Raw genomic sequence first — 17235 nt, 5'->3', positions numbered from 1 at the left:
AATAATAAACCACACTGCAAGTAGTCAGAAGGTTTGAGAAACCTCTGATGGCAGAAAAAGCAGCCCTGACAGACGGTGTTTTGACATCCACTAATTTCTATTTATTTAGCTCACAGTAATTTGTTCTGGAAAGCATTGAATGTGCAGAAAAAGCCCAAAACTCACACCTACTTACTTGTTCGCAAGCCAGGAAGACAACAATGTCTCCTTTCTCCTGAGAGTGATGTATCTCGAACAGAAGCCGGATGGCTGCGAGGAAAGGGTCCCTCTGAATGCCAGGGGCGTAGACTACCTCCATAGAATGTGAGCACTCCACCTCAATGAGGGGGACACCACCATAGTAAGTCACTAGCTTGTTAGACAGCTCAGGAGGGCTGATGAGAACAATTTTCAGCTCAGGCCTCGCCAAGAGTATGTTTTTAAGGAATGCGAGGAGAACGTCCGATGATACTGATCGCTCGTAAATATCATCAATAATTATGACTCCATAACAGGATAGGAGAGGGTTGGACATCATCTCCTTTAGTAACATGTCATCTGTGCAATACCTGCAACACAGCACACAATATGAACATGTCAGAATGTTACACATACACTGCTACAAGAATATGTAATTGTCTACTTTCATGGATTAGGGTTAGAGCTATTCACAATAACATGGCCATAGCAGATGCATTTCTTTCAGGGTTAAACTTTGAAAATCAGACAGCCTGTCCAATTCTGCTTGATAGCTAGGGGCAGTCTACTGTAGCCTTTATCAACCTTTTTACCCTAAAGCAGGGGTGCTCAACCGGTGGCCCACGGAGCACTCTGATGTGGCCCGCGACCTCCTGCTCTGGGATGGTGGGCCGGCAAACCCAGATTGCGGGTTGCCGGCCCGCCATGTCAAACAAAAGCAAAGAAAATTCTCAGCTCAACTCACCTACCAGCCTACAAACAACCAAATTATCCAGTCCAACAGTTTGCTTTAAAAACTGAGGTTTAGTTTGCACACATTTGTAAACCGCAGAGCCACTTCCTGCCACTTCAGTATTATCAGCAGTCCTAACTCTATAAATTTTTGAGAGCATCCACAGTGGAAGCACATGCATACTAATGGATAGTTTGAGGGCAGGTAAGCCTGGAGTTTGCACACATTTGCAAATACATGCGTAAGCTGTAGAGCCACTTCACAGCACCCCATTCTCTGCAGTCCTAACTCTATAAATTTTAGAGAGCCTTCACAGTGAAAGCACATGCAGAATAATGGATAGATATAGGGCAGTTAAGCCTGGAGGCCCATCCCTCCTTAAAGGCACAGGGGCGCACTGGACGCCCAGCATGTAGCACAATGGCAGCAAAGGTGTCCAGTGTGTTCCCTCCCCAGTATTCCGACAGTACAAACAAATGGCCACTGCCCCATCTACAACTGGCCTTGCTGCTTGTTTGTACTGTTGAAATACTGGTGAGTTAGGACTGCAGAGAATGGGGTGCTGTGAAGTGGCACTACAGCTTACGCACATATTCGCAAATGTATGCAAACTAAACCCCTGTTTTTAATGCAAACTGTTAGACAGGATAATTTGGTTACTTGTAGGCTGGTTGGTGAGTTGAGCTGGGAATTATCTTTGGTTTTGTTTGACATGCTTCACCCTTCCTTGCTGCAATCGTCAGTTAAAGGTGGGGTCAGTGGCCATTTGTTTGTGCTGCCAACCTGCCACCCCAGAGCATCAGAGTGGATGGAGCCGGCACCAGAGAAGCAAGCAGCTGCAGAGGGAGCAGGAGCCGCACGTGCCAATGCTTCCTCTATAGTGCTGTCTCCTGCCCCAGTCGAATTGTATTTGGTATCACTCCGCCTGGGACAGGAACCTAACAGCCAGCAGAAACTGAAAGATAAAAGTTCACTTTTTTGAAGTGGTAGTTGAGTCTGCTGTGATTTCCTTATTTTAGGTGCCCCCAGGTGTGTTATGCCATAATGTGCTAGTATGCACAGCATATTATGGCATATCTACCTGTCAAACCAAGCCCTCCAGCGATGCGATCGATCCAGCGCGTCCCGAGCACTTCCATCCTCGCCTGGTCTTCCTTGCGGGTTCTGTGCTTTTGGCCACTTGAATGGCCAGGTCGCGATGACATCCCTCCCGTGAATACGCACAGGAGTCAGATCACAGAGGCACAGATCAGGGCTGAAATGTTTACTGAGCTGAGCTGCGCATGTACAGCTCAGTGAACATGACGGCTGACAGGCAGGAGGAAGCATTTATGACAGAAGAGACCGATGGAGTCTGTTCTGTCGTAAAATACCCTGCCTGTCAGCAACTTTTCAATAAACTAAGTTTACTGCCGCTTTGAACATCACAGTTTAGCAATGGGCATATATGAGCACTTTTTTTTTTCTTTAAAGGGTTATTAGGCTGCTTTCACACTGATCCGCGGGTGCAGTACAGAGCTCCTGCAGCTTTCCTGCAAGTTAGCTGCACTGAGCCACAGACTTCTATTATATCCTGTGGGTTTGGTGCGCTTTCAAAAAGTGCGCAGCACCTGCATGATATAACAAAAGTCTATGGCAAAGCACAGCTAACCTGCAGGAAAGTCACAGGTGCACTGCACCCACGGTGCGGGTAAACTGCAGCGCATCAGTGTGAAAGCAGCCATAAGCCCCTTTCATAGGATTGGTCCCATCAGGTCCATTTTCCTTTTTTTTATGACTGTGATTAAACAGTGGGTAAACATCCAACGGGGATTGGTCCCACAGAAAATGATGATCCTGATTGTTGTACACAATCTTCATTATGCTATTTAAAATATAAAAATTAGAAATTCTGAACCATTTAATTTCATTGTGGCCCACGACCAGCTACCAAATCATTTAAGTGGCCCTCAGGGGTTGAACACCCCTGATATAAAAAGCGTACAGTAAAAGCATAGGGAAAATGCGATTAGGTGAATATGCTGGCCTTCAACAAAGCTGTTTCATTGTGAAGAATGCCAACAAATAATGATTTACAATTATACTTCTTAAAATGACATTAATTAGCTTTAGCTGCCAATGCACACATTAAAACATAATCAGGCTGTGCAGAGTAACTGCTTTTGCTGTATAACTGATGTACAAGACACACATTTCCTAGTGAACGGGCTGCTGCTTTTCCATGACAGTGACTTGCTGGCCACAGAGCTGTTATCTTGTCATCCTTCTTCTGCGGTGTGAACTGACAGCTGGACAAGGCACAGAGATGAAATAAAGGATCAGCACTAACCTTAAGATAGTCTCGTTAGTACAACAATTGTCAAAAGGCACCACGTAGCCAACTTCATGTCCAATGTTGACATCCATTTCATCTGCCACCCTCATCGCGAGCCAGACAGCGGTCTGTTTTTGAACCTGGGTACATATGACAGTTCCATGTTGATTGTGAACAGATAGGCAGTATTCTGCACACCACTGTGGGATCTATAGAGACAAAGGGAGAGAGGTAAGTGGGTACCATAATACAATCCAGATGTAACAGTTAAAAGGAAATAGAACATCTTCCATTCAGTATACAATGGGTATAGAAAAGAATCACCCTACTTTAAAATAATCACATTTTGTTGCTTTGGAGCCTGAAATGAAAACAGACACAGTTTTTGTTTTATCCAGCTGCATTTAATAGTGCAACTTAAAACATCCAAATGAAAGATATAACACCATGTCAGAAAAAAAAAAATAACAAAAAAAAAACAAATCGAAAACAAAATCACTGATTGGGCTACTGAAGTGGACCGCATTAGGGACCTTCAACGTCTGCTGGCTGAGGAATATGGTAAAGACGAACAGTTTTCTCTCACTTGGACTTCGTGGTCCATGTTCTGATATTCCTTGGAGTTTATCTCCTGGGCTGAGAGTAGCCTAGACGACATCACCTCATGACTAGGCTGGAGTGCTTCTTGTCACTAATCTTTCTGCCCCCTCTTTTCTACCCCTATTCATTTTCCTCTATGTCTATATACACCCTTAGGAATCTATTGAGTAAATGTACTATGACTTTGACTTACCAATCGTTACCGATTCAGAGTGTGACCCCTACAACACATTTTTTTAGAAGGACAGTTTTTCAATATAACCTTTACCAGGGCTTTTTTTCCTCAGAGAATAGGTGCAGGAACTCCCCCCCTTCTAAGTCACCCCTTGTCTCCGCCCCCTACCCACCTCCGAGCACCGTCCCTTGGTTCCGCCCCCTACCCACCTCTGAGCACCGTCCCTTGGTTCCGCCCCCTACCCACCTCCGAGCACCGTCCCTTGGTTCCACCCCCTACCCACCTCCCAGTAGAGAATACAGAACCAAGTATCATTCTGTGGCGCTAAGTAATTTGTATAGAATTTGTTAGCAGCAAAATAGATCCCCTGCAGCCAGCAGCAATAGATACCCCGGTAACAACAGTTCCCTCACACAACAATGCCCCCCCCACAACAAAAGTCCACCCCAGCAACAATAGACCTCCAGCAGCAACAACAGATTTCCCAGCAGCCAGCATCAATAGACCCTCCAGCAGCCAGCAACAATAGACATCTCTCTTAACAGTAGATTCCTCTCAGCAACAACGGATCCCCCAGAAATATAAAACCCCCTCTCAGCAACAATAGATCCTCCACCAGCAAAAATAGACCCCACGCAAAAATAGAACCCCACCAGCGTAGTTGCTACAGACTATAGATCCCCCAGCGGCAATCATCAATAGACCATGCAGCACATCCCCAGCACCCCTTGCCATGACATAGATTTAGTGCTGGAGGTGCCGGAACGTTCCCCTGAAAAAAAGCCCTGATCTTTACTGATGTACTATGTATGGAACACCTATGATTTCCTTCTCTGAAATGATGGTGAATGTTACTTTAACCTGTAATGTTTTCAGGTGTTGCTCTCACAGGTGGACTCCTGATGTGCCTTATTAACATATTTTAATTTCATTTTTTTGTAACCTGGATATGCATTTTTTTCCCGATGGAATTGATACTGTATATACTCAAGTTTTTCAGCACATTTTTTGTGCTGAAAATGCCCCCCTCGGCTTATACTCAAGCACATTTCTGCAGCAGAGAATGACATTTTCCGAACCGGGTTTGGGGCCCCGTATCTCGGGGCCACTTGGTGCTAGGAACCCCAGATTTGGTGTCCAAACCCAGTGGCACTATAACATATCCAAAGCTGGGGTTCCTAGCACCAAGTGGCCCCAAGATACGGGGCCGCAAAGTCGGTTCGGAAAATGTCATTCTCAGCTGCAGAAAAGTGCTTGACATTTTCCGAACCGACTTTGGGGCCCCGTATCTCGGAGCCACTTGGTGCTAGGAACCCCAGCTGGATATGTTGTAGTGCTAGTTCCACTGGGTTTGCACACCAAATTTGGGGTTCCTAATGGCCAAGTGGCGAGATACGGGGCCCCAAAAGTCAGTCAACTGTGTCCATCTGCAGCAATGTCATTTCGAGACCCTTTGGGTCCAGAGACTCCAAATTTTGGCTGCAGCTAGGGGGCATCTAGGAACCCTTAACTACCGAGTTTGAAGTTCGGGGGACCTATGGCTGCAAATGGGCACAGTGAGGCTGCAAATGGGCATTGATGACCCTCTTTTCCACTTACAGTAGCTGCGCATTTCTCACCCTAGGCTTATACTTGAGTCAATAAGTTATCCCAGTTTTTTGTGGTAACATTAGGTGCCTTGGCTTATATTCAGGTCGGCTTATACTGGAGTATATACGGTAATTATTGTTGGTGTACCTTACCAATGTATGTAATGTTTTTTTTTCCCCTTTCTTGTTCTCTATATGAATAAAATAAGATTGAATTAAAAAACAGAATCACTGAGTTGGAAAAGGGATCACTCCCTTATGTCGGTATTTTGTTGGACCACATTTTGCTTTAAATTCCAGCCTTTAGTCTGTTGGGATTTGTCTCTACTTACTTTGCATATCTAGACTTTGCAATATTTGCCCACTCTTCTATGCAGAGCTGCTCAAGTTTAGTTAAATTTGATGGTGACCGTTTGTGGACTGCAGTCTTTAAATTATTCCACAGATTTTCAATTGGGTTTAAGTCTAGACTCTGACTAAGCTGTGCAAGGACATTCACCTTTTTCTCCTTCAACCACTGTGTGGTCACTTTTGCCGTGTGCTTTGGGTCATTGTCACGTTGGAATGTAAACCTTCTTCCCATTGACAAACTTACTAGGAAGCAGATTTTCCACAAGAATTTGAGGGTATTTTGCCCCATCCATTTTCCCTCTATCGTGACAAGTGCTCCAGTCCTTACTGCAGAGAAACACCCCTATAACAGGGCATTACCACCTCCATGCTTTACTGTAGGAATGGTATTATTTGGATGGTGAGCTGTATTGGATTTTCGCCAGACATATCGCTGGGGGTTGAGGACAAATAATTAAATTTTAGTCTCTTTTTTTTTTCTGACATGTTGGTGTTAGATCTTTCACTTGGATGTTATAAGTTGCACTAAGTAAATATAGCTGGATGAATAAAAACCATGTCTGTCTTCATTTCAGGTTGCAAAGCAACAAAATTTGATTATTTTAAAGTGGGGTGATTCTTTTCTATACCTACTGTATATGCAAAAGTGTGCATAAGAAAAAAAAATGCTGAAAACATACTTTAGCAGGCAGCAATGGAATACAGAGAGTATGACAGCAAATGTTATGTGCAGAAGAGGAGGGTGAGGGGTATGACAGCGGGCAGTATGTGCAGGAGAGGAGTGCCTAAGGTATGACAGTGTGCAGTAGAGGAGTGCCAAGGGTATGGCAGCGTGCAGTATGTGCGCCTCAGGTATGACAGCCTGCAGTATGTGCAGGAGAGGAGTGCCAAAAGGTATGACAGCAGGCAGTATGTGCAGGAGAGGAGTGCCAATGGTATACAACTCTCCAAATGTAATTGGACTTTCAAGGCACCCAGATATAACTACAATGTATATATAAAAAGTTATATTTTAAATTACAAAAACAGTATAAAATCATACAATTAAAAAATAAAGGCTGACACATTTCTAGACAAACATCACTCATCATAACCCAGCATATTAAACCACTCTAATTTCTGCCTCAGATATAGTACACAGTGCAGTCTTGTGACCATTCATGAAAAGTCCTAGGTGGGATAATCTGATGCGCTTCAACGTTTCTTTTCCTCAGGGGTTGGAGTAGCCATGTGTATATACACAGGTTATACAAGGAATTAGTCAACCATGACATAAAAACATGCTCCATCTCTCAACCCAGGCCTAATATGGCCAGCAGCTACGTGGGGGGCATTGAAGCATACAAAAGATCACGGGAGTGGCACCCAATAGATAAATGTTTGGGTCCCAAAATCCACAAAACGTGTGTTACACTTATGATGAGCCTTTTCCAATTATAATTGTTTTATCTATACATTGTAGTTATTTCTGGGTGCCTTGAAAGTAACATTACACAATTTTGGAAAGTTCTATGTTACTAGGGATATTGGCAACATCCAGGATATGCATCTTCAGAAGATATTATTAAAGAACGCCGAGGGTATAACAGCGGGCAGTATGTGCAGGAGAGCAGTGCAGAGGGTATGAAAGTGGACAGTATGTGTAGGAGAAGAGTGTGGCAGGTAGTATGGCAAGCAATATATGCATGGGGAGAAGTGTGGAGGGTATGACAATGGCAGTATGTGCAGAAGAGTGGTGTAGAGGGTAGGACAGTGGGCAATAAGTGTAGGGAAAAAAAAAAAAAAGTATGGCAGGTATGGTGGCAAGTCGTATATGCAAGAGTAGGAGTGTGGAGGGTATGACAGGAAGCGGTATGTGCAGGAGAGGAGTGTGAAGGGTATGACAGGAAGCGGTATGTGCAGGAAAGGAGTGTGAAGGGTATGACAGGAATCGGTATGTGCAGGAGAGAATTGCGGAGGGTATAAGAATAGACAGTATGTGCAGAAGAGGAGTGCTGAGGGTATTAGAGTAGACAGTATATGCAGGAAAGGAGTGGGAAGGGTGTCACAGGAGTTTGAAGGGTGTAATAATAGGCAGTATGTAGAGAAGTGCAGCAGGTATGACAGGGGCCTGTATGAGTGTGGAGGGTATAAGAACCAGTGATATATGTAGGATGGAGGCCGGAGGGTATGACAGCGGGCAGCATATACAAGACAGGAGTACTGGCAGTATGACCACAGGCGGTATTTGTAGGAGATAAGTACAGTGGGTATGACAGCGAGCAGTATATATGTGAGAAGTGTACAAAGGGTATGAACAGGACCTGTACGTTCATGAGAGAAATGCAGAGGGTATCAAGAGGACCTATACGTTCATGAGAGAAGTGCAGAGGGTATGACAGCAAGCAGCGGCAATTAATCCTCTGCACATAAGATTTTACAGAGATTGCATAATTTGGAATATAGCTCAAGCTGGCCAATGGCATCAAAGTGATCCTTCTCTGGTCATGCCTCACTTCGCCTGCAAAATGTTGCAATAAGATAGTTATGGGCCTTCAGCTGTTGTGTAGAAGTCAATGAACTAAACAAAAAAAAAAATAAGAATGAATCTTTAAAAAATAAATACAAATATGGTAAAAAACAGGGGACAGTCTATTCTCCAACACCTGAAATTCTGGTTCCCCAACCCAGCCGTTTGGGGCACTTTTAATATAAATGCAAGCCTGGCCTGATAGCTTGAGAAGCCAAGATTTAACAGAGGTTTTATTTAAGTTGGATTAGACTTTGAACGCAAAAAAAACAACATTACTGAGTCACAGTCTTCGTAAAGGAGTTGCTCCGATCTTAAGACCTGGCCACTGTCAGCCTGGGGGAAAACAGAACACCCAGTGACTGGTCCAGGAATAAATTACATGGTCCAAGAGCAGACAGACATGAGCTCAGGAGACCACATGGAAGCCTCATTCCTGGGAGGTAAAACACACAACTAGATGCTGACAGAGCTCACCAGTATAAGGATGACTTCACTCCTAATCCCATCTAACAGGTGTTTTATAATTCAAAACCGGAAAATAAGATGACAGACTCAGCATGAGTATATACAAGTCATATGAAAAGCAGGAAAAGAGCAGAAAATAATATGCAGGTGATGGAACACTCATCAGCTCACCTAATAATAGAGCAAAAAGCAATACGGTACAATAACCCAAAGCGATTAAACTGCAAACTTCTCTGGTCTCTCCACTCTATGCTACTAAGTGCATGCGTCTAATTGGGTTACTTCCTACCATTGTTCTATGTACAATATTATTACAGGAGGTAAATAAATGGGCAAACTGTGATTCTGAAAGCTATCTGCATTTGTAAAGCATATTAAATTAGCTTTAAACAAACTTTTTAGTTTCAATAGGTTTTTAAACACACAGTACATAGTAGACAGGGCAGTACAAAACAGTTTTACATTATTCTTAATTGGGGTACACACTATAAGAAATATGGCCGAATGATTATCCGATTTTCCACATTGTTTCTCGTACGACAAAGGCTTTTTTTTGTTGTTTATTTTTTCTGATCATGAGCAGTCTTTCGCTTTTGATGTTTTTCATACGATAATCTTACAAAAAACTGTACACATTAAAAATGAAAATTGTTCATTCTGTTCCCGTACGAGAATTTTTTTTTTCGGGAATTTTTGTTCGAAAGGTCGGAATCGGCTGTCGAAAGCGTGTACAGACGATCAGGAAATGGTAGAAAATTCCTCAGATGAATATGTTCGCCCGATTTTCTTATAGTGTGTACAAGCCTGTACAGTGCGTTTTTAAACTAGAGTCAGACTTATTTTATACATTTCTCTCGTATAGGGCAGCCCGTTAAAATGAATAGGCTGCCAGATGCATTTAAAGTACACAAACGTGCCCATACTCAGTCGCACCTGTAGGTGTGAACCAAGCCTTATGGCCCGTACACACGATCAGAAAAACGTAAGAAAAATACCGCTTTCGAAGCGACCGTACAATAATCTGATCGTTCTTACACAGCTTTTGAGACCCGATCACAACAAATCATGCAAAATTATCCAATGGGACAAACACAAAACTTCTTGTACGATACCAGATTGTACTATTTTTCTTTAATCAGTACAGTTGTCGTTCAAAAATGCAATATATTAAATCACTTCTGAAATTTCATTCAGGTGTACAAGAATTTTCTTAACTTTAGTAACCACCTAATTTCCGATATGGGACTAACATGCAAAAAAAATAAATAAAATGACGATCATTTGTCCAATAATCTCATCACGTGTACGAGGCATTAAAAGGTGTTGACCTTTGTCATGTATGGATCTGTTCACTGGGTTTCAAACATCAGTTAACCAATGTTCAATGGAAGGAGGAGGGAGCAATTGTCTAGAGATCTACCGCTCCTCGTCAAGAATTAGTGTAGACAAAACTGAAAAGTCTGAATAAAATAACAGGAAATAATTGGGAGATATAGAGGGTCCTTGGAAGAAAGGTTAGAAACTAGGGGGGGAGAGGGGGGCAGAGGAGGGTCAGAGGAGGGTCAGGGTTAGGTCCTTGTGAACTGTTGAGGTTAACTATTCCACTATTCATTTCACTTCCAAACAACGTACTGTTAAAATTGATTGGAGATAGTGAGCGATTCAAGGTGTCCAAATTAATTTACGTGTTTGAGGAACACTTTCTCATTGAGGAGAAATTAATTGACTTTTTGTATAACTTGGTCAATGTTTTGACCCCGTGAAATATTAAAGGTATTTGTATAGCACCTAAAATATATGCTGCACCTTACATATTGTACATTCACATCAGTCCCTGCCCTCAAGGAGCTTACAATGCATGCATACATACACAAACTACAACCAATTTAGACAGGTGCCAATCAAGCTACCAGAATGCGTTTGGAGTGTGGGTAGAAATCCACACCAGCACATGGAGAACATGCTAACTCCATGCAGATAGTGTCAAGGTTGGGATTTGAACCAAGGACTTTAGTGCTGCAAGGCAGGAGTGCTAACCACCACTGTGCAGCTCTTTATTGTGTGTGTACACTGCCCTTGGCATGCAAAGTGCGAAATAGACACTTGAAGATCATACTCCAGTGCAGATGTTGGAGTTGTATCATTAATTGATGACCCATATATAAAGCACAACAATACTGAAGGCAGAAAAAGAGTGCTACAGAAGATGCCAGAATCTGCGATGGAAAGGCGATAAAGATCATGGAGTTGTCATCACTCAAAAAGCGGCCAAGCGTATCATTGCCAAGGCCTGGAAGAAACTACTATGATGATCAATGAAAAGATGTCAAGTATCTTACATGATTCCCATTCTAGTTTTCTAAAAATATGGGAGCCTTGGCTATCTTACACTTTCCCCACACTACACCAAGCCAGTTATGGCACCCTTATTGTTTGACCCAGCAGCTATGGCAGATAATGGTTTTGAAATTTTATTTATGTTTATGAAAACTGAATGCCCTCTATTACTATGAATTAAAAATATGTTAATACTTTTTCCACACCCCTGAGGTGAATCCCTCTAAAAAGGGTTTGAAGTTTGTGGTCTCATTCAACCCAGGGGAAGATGTAGCATTCAGATGGTAAATCCACCGTAGTTCGCATTGGAGTAACTTCTTATTCCAGTCACCCCCACGAGACGGGGGTTTATTCAAACATCAGAAAGTGAATAGGGGGGAATTTGCCATTATGGATGGCCGTGACATGCCTGCCCAATAGCAGGTCTGGGTTACATGACCTCATGCTTAAAATGTCTGTATGCATGCTTCCAAAACTCTTGAATGGTCTTGCCTACGTAGAAACAGTCGCAGTCACAGATTAGGAGGTATACAACACCCAACGTTTTTAAATTGGCGTAGTGGCGGTGTTTAAAAATAGTCCCAATAGGCAAGCGTACTTGTCTATTGGTTTGCATAAATTGGCAAAAATTGCATCCACCACATCGAAAGGTGCCAGGATATTTGCATGAATTATTTTTACTACCCACTGAGAATTCACTATGGACCAACTGGTCTCCTAGTGACCTCGCTCTTTTAAAAGTAATTGTGGATTTATCTGAGACCAGAGAATCTTCAGGTCCATACTAAGAAGGTGCCAATATTTCTCCATAATCCTCCTAACCTGTGAGTGCTGGCCACAGTACCAAGTAATAATACCAGTAGTGGTATTTGCCTTAGATTTTTTAGGGGCATAAAGCAGAGTCTATCTTGTGGGAGTAACCGCACATCTGAAAGCTTTTTTCAGACAGGTTTTAGAATATCCCCTAGCCAAAAGTCTATTTTGCAGGGCATCTGCCTCAATTTTGAAGGGACTGTCAGTAGAGCAGTTCCTTTGGATGCGTAAATATTGGCTATATGAGATGGAATTCACCAAAGGCTGTCCTGCTGGAAGGTGAACCTCTGCCCCAGTCTCAAGTCTTTTGCAGACTCAAGTTTTCTTCTAAGATTGCCCTGTATTTGGCTCCATCCATCTTCCCATCAACTCTAACCAGCTTTCCCTGTCTCTGCTGAAGAAAAGCATCTCCAAAACATGATGTTGCCCATACCATGTTAGAGATGGTGTGTTCAGGGTGATGTACAGTGTTAGTTTTCCGCCACACATAGCGTTTGTTTTTAAGCCAAAAAGTCCAATTTTGGTCTCATCTGACCAGAGCACCTTCTTCCACATGTTTGCTGTGTCCCCATGTGGCTTCTCGCAAACTGCAAAATGGGACTTCTTATGGCTTTCTATCAACAATGGCTTTCTTCTTGCCACTCTTCCATAAAGGCCAGATTTGTGGAGTGCACGACTAATCTGTGGACAGATTCTCCCACCTCTGCTGTGGATCTCTGCAGCTCCTCCAGAGTTACCATGGGACTCTTGGCTGATTCTCTGATTAATGCCCTCCTTGCCCAGCCTGTCAGTTTAGGTGGACGGCCATGTTTTGGTAGGTTTGCAGTTGTGCCATACTCTTTCCATTTTTGGATGTTGGATTGAACAGTGCTCTGTGAGATGTTCAAAGGTTGGGATATTTTTTTATAACCTAATCCTGCTTTAAACTTCTCCACAACTTTATCCCTGACCTGTCTGGTGTGTTCCTTGGCCTTCATGATGCAGTTTGTTCACTAAGGTTCTGTAACAAATCTCTGAGGGCTTCACAGAACAGCTGTATTTATACTGAGATTAAATTACACAGAGGTGGACACTATTTACTAATCATGTGACTTCTGAAGGCAATTGGTCCCACTAGAGTAAAGGGGCGGAATACAAATGCATGCCACGCTTTTCAGATATTTGTTTGTAAAAAAAAATTTAAAACCATTTATCATTTTCCTTCCACTTCCCAATTATGTGCCACTTTGTGTTGGTCTATCACATAAAATCTCAATAAAATAAATTTACGTTTTTGGTTGTTATATGACAAAATGTGGAAAATTTCAAGGGGTTGGAATACGTTTTCAAGGCACTGTACACAATCCTATACCCACAGTTGATCCAGAGGAAGGTGAAAAACCCCCAGCAAAGCATGATCCAATTTGCTACAGCAGGGAAAAAAAAATCCCTTCCTGATCCCAGAGAGGCAATCGGATTTTCCCTGGATCAACTTTACCTATAAATGTTTGTATACTGTTATATTATGTACATTTAGGAAAGAATCCAGGCCTTTCTTAAAGCAATCTACTGAGCTGGCTAGAACCAGCTCTGGAGGGAGTCTATTCCAGGGTTAATTTTGGCAGCAAATGTCATTTTAGTTTTAGTCCCATTTTAGTCTTCTGCAAGTGTTTAAGTTTTAGTCGTATTTAGTCGACAAAATCTCCAGTACATTTTAGTCAACTAAAATCGAATGTGTTTAGAAACATTGTAATGCATTATTTAAGCATTTCTCTACAATTTCCAAACACCTTTGGCCTCATGCACACGAGACGCCGGTACAAACTCTGCTGAACACATGTTTTTAAAAGCTGAAACCGGCGTTTGGAAACGCCCGTTTTGCCGCATTTGCATGCTGCGTTTAGCTGCGGTTGCGTTTAGAAGCGTCTGCAGAGCAGAGAATGACATTTTGTGACCCAAATTTGGGGCCCCGTATCTCAGGGCCACTTGGTGCTAGGAACCCCAAATTTGGTGTGCTAGCACTACAACATATCCAAATTTGGGGTTCCTAGCACCAAGTCGCCCCCGAGATATGGGGCCCCAAAGTCGGGTCGCAAAATGTCAAGCACTTCTGCAGCAGAGAATGACATTTTCCGACCCGACTTTGGGGCCCCATATCTCCGGGCCACTTGGTGCTAGGTACCAATTTGGATATGTTATAGTGTTAGTCCAACTGTGTTAACAAAGCAAATTTGGGGTTCCTAGCACCAAGTGGCCTCAAGATATGGGGCCCCAAAGTCAGGTTGTAAAATGTTCCTTTAAAAACACTTATAAATGCAAACGCGGCTAAACGCGGTACTGGCATCTGAAACGTGGAAAACGTTTGCGCCTGAACCCATTTTTTTGCTTCTGGAAATACGAGGTTAAATGCAACTGCCTAAAATCACCAAAAAACGAGACTGTGTACATGGACACATAGGATAACATTGAATGGGTTCAGGGGCAGTTGAAAAAAGTGTCCAACTGCCTCTGAACGCGCGTTTAACAGCATCTCCTGTGCATGAGGCCTTTTATACTCCTGGAGTGAAAAATCGAATAAGTTGATATTTATGGTATTAAGGTTTGAACACGAGACAGATTTAGTCGTTATATAAAGGTCTTTAAAGTGGATGTAAACCAGATTCATGAAATTTGAGCTGGGCACACATATCGGTAGTGTTTTCTTATCTCTCTTCAAAGTACTATGTCCCGTAGCTTGGCTCATTATCTCTGTTATCAGCCCGATAACTTCTGACAAGCTCTCCGAGACGGCAACCTGAAGTTTGTGTCGGGGGAGGTTGCTATAAATAGATTAGCAGAGAGCTTCCCGTCTCAGAGGAGAGCTCCGCACATTGCTCCCTTCCTTTTTCCTTTGAGGAGTGGGGGTGTGTGCCTTTCCTCCAATCAACTGTCTTAGCTGTATGCCAATTATACACACCCAGTGTTTAACAGGAAGAGAAAATCTCTAACACGAAGAGCAATTTCTAAAGGATATATACAGATGAAGACAGTAGATATACATGTAAAACTTATATAGGGAAATTAGTTTCATCTCTGTGTATCATTTGAGGCTGTTCACTTCACTGGGTATATGTGAGTGTTTACATCCACTTTAAGGTAAACCAAGTTTCATTACAAGAATATTGCTTTTTTAACCACTTCCCAACAAAAAACGGTAAAGTTAGCCCAATGTTTTTGCATATTGTGAAAGATGAAGTTACGCCGAGTAAATAGATACCCAACATGTCACGCTTCAAAATTGCACACGCTCGTAGAATGGCGCCAATGTTCGGTACTTAAAAATCCCCATAGGCGACACTTGAAATTTTTTTACTGGTTACATGTTTTGAGTTACAGAGGAAGTCTAGTGACAAAATGATTGCTCTCGCTCCAACGTTCGCGGCGATACCTCACATGTATGGTTTGAACACCGTTTTCATATGTGGACGGGACTTACGTATGCGTTCGCTTCTGCGTGCGAGCACACGGGGACAGCGGCGCTTTAAAAAATTTTTTTTTTTTATTGATAATTATATTTTTTTTATTTTTTATTTTGACACTTTTTTGAAAAAAAAAACTTTTTTGATCACTTTTATTCCTATTACAAGGAATGTTAACATCCCTTGTAATAGGAATATAACATGACAGCTCCTCTTAATAGTGAGATATGGGGTCAATAAGACCCCATATCTCACCACTAGGCTGGGAAGCCTGAAATAAAAATAAAAAAATATAACGATCACCACTTCCCAGCCGAAGCGGCGCCGTTTTTTTGAATGGAGAGGCCGGGCGTGACGTCATAACATCGCGCCCGGCCTCCGATGATCATAGAGACTCCGGCGACCATCTGGTCCGCCGGAAATCTCTATGATCCACATCCGGCGCCGGCAGATCCGCTCTCCGCCTCACCGATCGTAACGGTGAGTCGGAGCAAGCACCGGAGGGCGGCGGGAGGGGGGGCGTCCCCTCTCGCCTCCCATAGGAACGATCAAGCGGCGGAACGGCCGCTATGATCGTTTCTATGGTGTAGAGATTCGCTGGCTGAAACCGGCAATATCTGAATGATGTCTGTAACTACAGGCATCATTCAGATATACCAGCCCAAAGCCCAGGACGTCATATGACATCCGTGGGCGGGAAGTGGTTAATAGAAGTGTAACGCTAAAAACTTATCAGTGGAGATGTTTTAATGTATGCATGAGCTGCTCTCTTTGTGCAGGTGTGTCTGGGTGTGCCCTGATTTAGGGTAACACCTTAAATAGCCTGCCGAGGAGATCAGTTCGAAGTTGTGATCAAGCAAGATATATCTTGTGAAACGCGTCAACTGCATTCCCTGTCACTTGTCTGGCTTTTGACAATAAAGTTTTCACCAACCAATCGAAGAATCTAGTGTGCTACCATTTTGTTGATATCCTATCCATCCAGAGGAAGCAGGAGCTCCGTGGAAACTGGAAGTTCTGAGGGAAAAAGTCCCTGCCTCATATTTTTGTTCAGTTTTCATTCGTTAACGAAAACGGAACTGATTTTCGTCATAGTTTTCGATTAAGGACGAAAATGTGGTGTACTTTTCGTTTCGTCACTGTAAGACAGCAACTGACAAATATTTTTTCGTTGACGAAATTAACGCTGGTCTATTCCACATTTTCACAGCTCTTACTCTGAAGAAACCTTTCCGTATTTGGAGATGAAATCTCTTTTCCTCTGGATTTAAAGGTTGCCCCCTCCTCCTCTGTGATGACCTTAAAGTGAATCATTCAAAACCAAGTTCACTATATGGACCACTTATGTATTTATACATATTGATCATATCCCCTTCTCAAGAGAGAATAAATTTAGTTCCTCTAATTTTTCTTCATAGCTGAGCTCCTCCATGTCTCTTATCAGTTTGGTTGCCCTTCTCTGCACTTTCTCCAGTTCCCCGATATCCTTTTTGAGAACTGGTGCCCAAAACTGAATTGCAGACTTCCCAAGTCTCCCGCATTTCTGTGCCGGCTCCCGCACACCCGCAAGCGCCTCGCGATCTCCCGGGAATGATCGGTGCGACGGGGAACAGCTGTGAACGCCGATCTCCTTTGTATAGATTTGTGTTCACAGCTGTCCTTCCCGCCGTATTGAGCATCCCCAGCTGTTCTGTGTGCTCCTGCCCCGGCCCCCTCCTTGTCCTTCTCCGCC

The 17235-nt window shown here is 43.0% G+C and overlaps 1 protein-coding gene across 5 annotated transcripts in view; it reads right to left on the bottom strand.

The window, feature by feature from the left end:
* Positions 1-17235, bottom strand: part of DHX32 (DEAH-box helicase 32 (putative)) — a 202982-nt gene that overhangs the window by 85844 nt on the left and 99903 nt on the right. For all 5 annotated transcript variants that reach the window (XM_073595742.1, XM_073595745.1, XM_073595740.1 and 2 more), the window contains 2 exons: positions 3240-3433; positions 176-548 (listed from right to left, as the gene is read on the bottom strand). In XM_073595742.1, the coding sequence (XP_073451843.1) occupies positions 176-548; positions 3240-3433 (567 nt within the window). The remainder of the gene's footprint in view (positions 1-175; positions 549-3239; positions 3434-17235) is intronic.

Source organism: Aquarana catesbeiana, linkage group LG08 (assembly GCF_042186555.1).
Source record: "Aquarana catesbeiana isolate 2022-GZ linkage group LG08, ASM4218655v1, whole genome shotgun sequence".
Lineage (NCBI taxonomy): Eukaryota > Metazoa > Chordata > Amphibia > Anura > Ranidae > Aquarana > Aquarana catesbeiana.
The sequence above is the reverse complement of the archived record's forward strand: the minus strand, read 5'-3'. Positions and strand labels throughout refer to the sequence as shown.